Raw genomic sequence first — 8,477 nt, 5'->3', positions numbered from 1 at the left:
AACTAGAAACTAGTTCATGAATCAACCAATGAGCATTTATATGTAGTTCGAATTAGCTTGTTTCGAACTTAGTTTACATGTAATTCAAATCACCTTGATTCGAACTACACACAGACGCACACACCCACTAATTCGAATCAGCCTGATTTGAATTACACATAGACTAATTCAAATCAGGGTGATTCGAACTACACCCAAGCACGAGTCCCTAAGTAATTCAAATCTGGCTGATTCGAATTACACAATATTTGGCACTAGTAGTAATTCGAATTGGGCTGTTTCGAATTACACTTGGTTCGCCTATAAAAGGAGTTCGAACCACCTTTATTCGAATCACTTTTCCAAACTCATACCCCACTAAATCCCAGAAAAAACGACCAAGATTCACTCCGACAAAGGCTCGAGCAGGATACTGAGGCGATGGGGAATGATCCGGAAAGACTATATCGTTTGGATGGAGTTGCTCATATAGCTGGGGTCATCAATGACGAGGTTAGTAGTTAAAGTTTTTTTTAGTGGTTTGTTTTAGTGGTTTTAGAGGTGGCTTTGTAAGTGGTTTTGCATGTGGTTTACTATAGTGGTTTATGTTAGTGATTTATGTTAGTGGTTTAGAATGTGGTTTTGTAAGTGGTTTTGTAAGTGGTTTTGCATGTGGTTTATTGTAGTGGTTTATGTTAGTGATTTATGTTAGTTATTTTGTAAGTGATTTTCCATGTGGTCAATTGTAGTGGTTTATGTTAGTGATTTATGTTAGTGATTTTGCAAGTGGTTATGTAAGTGGTTTTGCATGTGGTTTATTTTAGTGGTTTATGTTAGTGGATTATGTTAGTGATTTTACAAGCGGTTTTGTTAGTGGTTTTGCATGTGGTTTATGCAAGTGGTTTTGCATGTGATCTACTTTAGTGGTTTTGTTGGTGGTTTATGTTACTGGTTTAGTTAGTGGTTTCGGAAGTGGTTTATGTTAGTGGTTTATTTTGGTGGATTTGTTAGTGGTTTTTTTAATGGTTTTGCATGTAGTCTTTGTTAGTGGTTTATGTTAGTTTTTTCTGTTAGTGGTTTCTTTTAGTGGATTATGTTGTTAGTGGTTTTCGTCCGTGGTTTTGTAAGTGGTTTTAATTATGTGGTCCATCATATGCGCAGCCCCAGCGATACATCTCGAGCATGCGGCGGCAGCAGGGCATGCGACTCAACGAGAGGTATGTTCCATACTTGCAGATGGCTGGATTATACCATCTTGCGAGACTGAACGATAGATGGTTCAGATTGGATGAGCCCCTTGTCAGTGCTTTTATCGAGAGGTGGCGTCCGGAGACGCACACATTCCACATGCCGTTCGGGGAGTGCACAATCACACTACAGGACGTGGCGTACCAGTTGGGGTTGCCAGTTGATGGCCGTTATGTCAGTGGTTGCTTGACGGATTTCCAGCTATACATCCTGGGTGGCCGTCCAGCATGGGTGTGGTTCCAAGAGTTGCTTGGGGTGTTACTTCCTGCAAACCAAATTCAGAAGTTTGCAGTGAACTGCACCTGGTTCCAGGAGACCTTCGGAGAGTGCCACCAGGGAGCCGACGAGGAGACAGTGAGGCGCTATGCTCGTGCCTATATCATGATGCTGTTGGGCACTCAGCTGTTTGCCAACAAGTTCGGCAACCGTATACACATCAGATGGCTACCCTACGTGGCTAGGCTTGAGGAGACGGGTGGCTACAGCTGGGCCTCAGCAGCACTAGCGTGGTTGTACCGGTGCATGTACCGAGTGGCCAACAAACATGTGGTGAAGTTAGCTGGTCCGTTGCAGTTACTTCAATCTTGGATCTTTTGGCGCTTTCCTGGGTTTAGACCTGTTGGGTATGATACGTTCAGCTGGCCCTTGGTCTCGAGGTACTGTTGTCGGACTTTTCTCTTTCCAGTTAAATTATTTTGTTCCATGTCCGCCTATAATGTTATACTATTGTATCACACTTCTCTTTCGTTAAAACACCATTGTGAGTTGCAGGTGGTCAGGTCACAACCCTTCTGCTAGCGAGAAGGGACCTCGAGTGTAGATGTGGAGGCTGCGGATAGACCTGTTACAGGCCACTGTGAGTAAACTAACCGCTTATGTTTAGTTAACTAACGTTTCATAATTCGCTTCACGAGGTAGCCTAACATTCTTGACGTGTTTTTGCAATTTATTTGGATGCCATATAGCTCTCCCGACGTACTTCAGGTTGTCCATCCGGAGGTGTTGGAGCCTCGTCATACGGCGTTATGGCGGTGTGTGACTTCATTGATATATTTCGCCGTCATAGAGTGGCATCAGGTTGACCGGGTGCTACTGTAGTTTGGCAGAGTACAGTCCTGCCCCCAGCACGCCCTAAACATCGACTTCTTGATGTCGAAGGATGGCAGAGGCGGAGATCATTGGTTCCCATACAGTTTTCAGTTCTGGCATCTGCATTGGGAGAGCCGTGCGGACCACATTTTCCGGTTTGATGTTGTCGCAGACCCAGGTCCCTCACATGACTTCTTGGATTGGTGGCGTCAGCATGGTAAGAGGTTCTTGTCACCAGAGATGTTCCTTGGGGATTCGAGAGACGTGCCTATTCCTATTGAGGCGATGCAGAGGGGTGCCAGACGAGTTCCTGAGATGGACCGTGTCGACGACGTTCCGGATAGGCGTCGGATTGAGCGGAGAGCTCGCGTCGGGACACGACAGAGCCAACGTGAGTGGAGGTGGCTCGACCAGGCTATGGAGGAGGGTGACGTGGCCAGTAGGGGTGGAGGCAGGCGACGAGGTCGTGGAGGACGACGCAGGGCACGTGCTGCTGTGGACGATCACAGGGATCATGGTGATGATGACGACCATGGTGACCAGCACGGTGGAGGCCATGCTGGTGTAGGGGGTGTTAGTCCTCCCCATGGCAGTCATGGTGGAGAGTGGTACGGGTCCGGTGTGGGAGACGGTTCGGCCCAGGGTGATGGTGGACTTGGATTAGGGCCACTCGGGGATTACTTTGTTGGTGTCCCCGCTGATGACCACACACTTCATGAGAGTCAGCCATGGGTTAGTCTGGGGATGCTATTTTCAGACTTGCTGGCCAGTGATGGTCTTGATGTGGACTTCGGCGGTTCACACTTCCTTAATGAGATCAGTGCCATTATGCAGGAGGATGATGCGGCACGTCGTCGGGGTCAGCTGACGGGGACACAGGCACCCTTAGACGTTGATCTGAACGAGCCTCCTTCCGTGCCTGTTCATGACTATTTTGCATTGGGTGGTACCCCTCCTTCCGCCTCACATTCTTTTGCTGGACCGTCTAGGGCACCCGTCCGTGGAGAGTCAGTTCCTTCAGGGTCTTCCTCACGTCCCTTGCCAGTCCAGCCTAGGCCACCTCCACAGGCAGACCCGGATGATGACGACGATGACATTGAGGATGAGGAGCCACTCGTCCGGAAGAGGCCAGAGGACACCGGTTCCCCGTCGTTGCTTCACCAGTTCGCATCTATTTAGATGACCTCATTCTGTTGTATGAGTTATGTTTATGATCAGTGTTGTATGTTAGCTTGCTTTGTTTATTTAAGTTATGTATGTATGTGATTCTAGTTGTATTTTGTTATTTATGTTACGTACCTTATTGAGTTATCATGTATCAGTTACTCTGAAAATTGGTGTACCTTCTTTATTTAGGTGAGTTAGATATTTTGCTTATCGTGTAGCAGTTACTGTCAAGATTGCATTATTTCCTTATTTATTTTCTTTAATTTGATATTTCACTTCAGAAGCGGTACACATTGGTTAACTAATAACCCACGCGAAGTACATGACAGTAAGTTAAACAAAGTTTTTCACCTAACAACTTCAAGTAACAAATCTTAAAACAGCGAATTCTAAATACAAAAGAGATTCATACGTAATAATAAAGCTAACAATATCACCTACTCATCTCCCCCCTCCATGTGACTTGGTCCTCCGACCTGTGGGCAACTCCGACGTGTGTGTCCTGGTTGCTGACAGAGCCCACATCTCTTCAGCCTGTTCGGATCCGCCTCGTCCATAGTAGTCCGTACCCTGGTAGACCTGGGACGTCCTTTGCTAGCACGCCTCTTGTTGGGGTCTGGTATCACTGTCGGCCCATCGTACGGTGGCCAGAAACCCTCGAGAATGGGAGGTGTGAACCCCATCCGGTACACACTGAATACGGAGCTAAGACGATACACCTGGTGGACATATGGCTGCCAAGTTAGCCGTGAATAGGCACAACATGCTAGGGCGTGAGGACATGGGAAATGAAGTGCCTGAAAGTATCCACAGTCACATGTCTGGGCCCCGAGTGACACCCTGTAGCTACCGAGTGAGAACAAACCGGTAGGAGTCGTCTCCGAAACGGTGAACTCCGAGTTATCTCTGTCGTACAAAGTCACCGTGAAGCACCTCGCCGTCTTCAAGTTGGCCTCTACACACTTCACCAGATGTTGACTGAATTGTTGTTTGGTTCCCAGCTGGGCCTCAGCCTCTCTCCCCTTGCGAACGAATAGTTCGGCCAACCTCCCATAAGTTTCCTTCACCAGCGAGCACACAGGGAGATTCCTGACCCCTTCAGGATTGAATTAACACACTTGGAGATATTTGTCGTCATGTGACCAAATCTCCGACCCTCATCCCGATGCTGTATCCACAATGAATACTCAATCCGGTTCGCCCACTCACACATGGCAGGGTCTTCAGACCGCAGAATATCAAACCATTAATTGAACTCCACCTCAGTCTTAGCATAGGCTGCATTCACAAGATTCCTCCTAGCGTCCTTGCCCTTTAAGGTCAGGGCGAAATTTGCTGCGACATGTCGAATACAGAATGCACGGTAAGCAGCAGGAGGTAGCCATCCTCCGTCCAGAGTCTCAAGGGCAGCCTTGATGCCGTGATGCCTGTTTGATATTACCAACAGACCCGGCTGCGGGGTCACGTGCTGACAGGTGGGAGAGAAAGAAGGACCAGAACTTGGCATTCTCACCCTCAACCAGTGCAAATGCAACAGGCAGAATGTTGGAGTTCCCGTCCTGTGCAATCGTGACAAGCAACGTTCCCCCATACTTGCCATACAGATGGGTGCCGTCAATACTGACCAAGGGCTTGCAATGACGGAATGCCTCAATACATGGTGGAAACGTCCAGAACAGTCGGTGAAAATAAGCTTGCGACTTGTCCACTGACCCCCAACACGAACAAGGCTCGTCCTAAGGACTGCAACAGTATCAGGCATTGTCAGCTGAACTCCTAACACCCACCTAGGGAGCTCATTGTACGACTCATCCCAATCACCATAGATGTGGGCAACGGCCTTCTGCTTCGCCAACCAAACCCTCCTGTACATCGACCTGAACCCAAAGTGTGCTGCCGTTGCATTCAGGAGCACCTTGATGGTCACGGATGCATCATCCCTAACCATTGGCATGATGAATGTCGAGATCACATGATAATCCAAACTCCTGTGGTCGCTGGAGATGGACGTCGCAAGACACGTATGTGGTCTGTTGTACCGTTTGACCTCCCAAATGCCCTTGCGCTGCCGGAGACTAAGCCTAATCAACCATGTGCACCCATTCCCAAACTCAGAACACTTCCCAACATACCGGCGATAGTCAGACTCCACCACCTTGTACTGTACCCCGCGTAGGATCCTGTACGTCTTTACACTTAACACAACCTTATTTTTATCTTGAAACTGCTGACCAATGTGAAACTCTGTCAGACCTGCACACCCTTCGGCATCTCTAGCACCAAATCCAGCAGGCTCCCCAGGAACCCCCTCCTGCCTCATGGCATCCAAGTCCAAAGATGAAAAGTGTGGAGGGTACTGCTGTGTGCTAGAGCTAGAACCACCTCCCGCCCCAGCTGGCTCACTCGCTCCAGTATCATCGCCACTGTCATCGGCAATGATATCCGGCTCCACATCATCATCGTCTGGATCATCCAACAATGCATCTCCCAGACCAGCCGGTGCAGCACACTGTAAAGAGGTCAGCACAGTATCCCCTATTCCAACCTCGCCCCCTCCACTACAATTGAGATCAGCAACGAACGAAGGGGAAGCAACAAGCTCGACCAGAGGTTCAAACACAGGGACGAAGGAAGATGCACCAACAGGTCTGGAACTAGAACCGGCTACCGTGCCTACAGTGGGGGTATTCCGGTTCAAACCCCCCGAGCTGGATACCACGTCAACCAACTTCGCCAACAGTTCAGGTGTCCTAACTTCGGAAAACTGCCGACGACAATGAAACATGACCTGCAAGTCATCATCACTCCTGATCGTGAAACAATCATACTTCACGGTTTCCTGCAGCACCGAGATTGGAATGCGATAGAAAAACTTCTTAACCCGTTTCACGCCTTCCAGACCAAGTTTTTGTAGTACAGAATTAACCAGGTCATCATAGCTCGTCATAGGCCTCATAAAAATACTGAGAGGATCCTTATCGGTGAACTTCACACCGGATCGTGTTTTTCTTTTAATTGATCCTCTTTGGTGAACCAACACTACAAAACTCTCCTCACTAGCTATTTTTCCACTCTAATGTGATCAATTCACGTTCAGACCATATTTATACACGTCTGGTCCTATATAATTCGAACCAGCCTAATTCGAACTATACATTGTGTAATTCAAATTAGTCAGTTTCGAATTACTTGGGATTGCGTGCTGGGGAGTAATTCGAATCACCCTGATTCGAATTACTGTTTGAGTGTAATTCGAATTAGGCCCCTTCGAATTAGTGTGTGTTTGGGTTTGTATATAGTTCGAATCGAGTTGATTCGAATTATATGTACATGGAGTTCGAATTGAGCTGCTTTGAACTACATAGAAACCTGCCTTAGTTGATTCATGAACCACATTTTCGTTTGGCGGATTTGTGTAATATTTCCCTCTCCTTAGCTTAGTTATGTGGTTTGTCCCTTTTTTTCTTGAAAGAAAGATTATATGTAATGTAATGTGAGGCAGTAAAAATTAAAATTCATTATTAATTGGTTATTTTTGAAACATTGAAGGATGTGTGTGAAGTGTAAACTATGTTACAGTACACTAAGGGAATTTTTCTCTTGTTGCAGGAGTTGTTTTGATTTCAGGTAGATTAGACTTTCTAATAAAAAAATGTACAGTACATTAAGATTATCTTGTTATTTATCTCACTTACAGATAATGAAATCTCATTTAATTGCAAGGATTTAAGAAAATTATCTTGTTATTTATCTCGGGTTCTTAGAGATCCAAGTGTCTCAAAAGATGTTTTGAAATCTCGGGCAAAAGCATTAAAGAAGTTAGGAACCATCTTTCAAGTAAGTTCCCCCCCAGTCTATGCAAATATGATTTTCACTTATGCATGGATCAAAGACTTCGTTAAGCACTTCTTACATTTTGTTTATATCTGATTAAGAATGCTCCATCATACTTCTCAGGGTGCTAAATCTGCTTATACTAGGGAGAACAACCTGCGACATGAATGTGAGAAACCATTATCAACATCATCATTCTCCATCACGATAATTTTGTTAAATTTATTTGATGTGGTTGTGAATGAATTAACTGATGCCTACGCTATCTCTGAGTTTGGATTGGATTTCAATATTGTATATTCACCAAACTTTGTTTACATGCTATCAGAAGCACCACTCTTCGCTGGAGGAGCAGTGGTTCTGGATTCTCCTTCAGATTGGAAGACAGAGCTGAAAAAAGGAAGGAGGTTATTACTGCAACCTTGCATCTTATCTTATTGATTATGTTATAGTCATTGTGATATATTGATCCTTTGTTTCCCTCAGTTCTTCTCAAAATTGGAAGGGAAAATTCAGGAAAAGGAAGCTGAAAATACTAATTTCCAAGAGAAATCAAAGGTGTATATGGCATGGGTTTATGGCTTAAATGCACCAAGTTAAACTTGATGCAACATGCACTATGGTAATCCAATTGAGTAGATTTAGGTCAATCTATTATGCACCGGATTTGAGCCATTGGGATTACCTTAGTGCATGATGTACCGAGTTTAAAGTGATGCATCATAGCATTCTCCCTAGCGCGAACAAAATGGATTCTATTCCTTGTTTTGATCTTAGTTTTCTAAATTATTTTCTTCATTTTGTCTTGTGGATTTTGTGCAGGAACCTCCTCCAGAGGTTGAACTCAAGAAGGTAACTTATCTCTCACAATGCCTTCTAAAGAATGTATTTGATATTTGAAGCTAAAAATATATGCTAAACTCAACTACTAACTAGAAATTTTGTATTTTTTACTTTGCTATATGTTATTTATTGCTTGGTTCTTTAAGTGTTACATTAAGAATATTTTCCCTTGTAGGTGTAGATTGTGTACAAATAAGGACACTAGTGCCTTTATTCCTTTATCTTGCATTACGTTTTTTCCTTCATTGTCCTTATAAATCTCCGATAAATAAATTCCTCTCCTTTTACAAGCCTTGCTATATATCTAATCTGTTGCA

General features: G+C 45.1%; 1 protein-coding gene across 1 annotated transcript; it reads left to right on the top strand.

Annotated features, from left to right (window-relative positions):
* Window positions 421–2,325, top strand: LOC107616419 (protein MAIN-LIKE 1-like). The gene is made up of 3 exons (XM_016318378.1): window positions 421–492; window positions 1,141–1,883; window positions 2,193–2,325. Exons 1-3 carry the CDS (start codon window positions 421–423, stop codon window positions 2,323–2,325), a joined length of 948 nt encoding a protein of 315 aa, XP_016173864.1.

This window comes from Arachis ipaensis, chromosome B09, assembly GCF_000816755.2.
Source record: "Arachis ipaensis cultivar K30076 chromosome B09, Araip1.1, whole genome shotgun sequence".
NCBI classification, from domain to species: Eukaryota; Viridiplantae; Streptophyta; class Magnoliopsida; order Fabales; family Fabaceae; genus Arachis; species Arachis ipaensis.
Note: the sequence above shows the minus strand (reverse complement) of the source record. Positions and strands in the feature narration are given on the sequence as shown.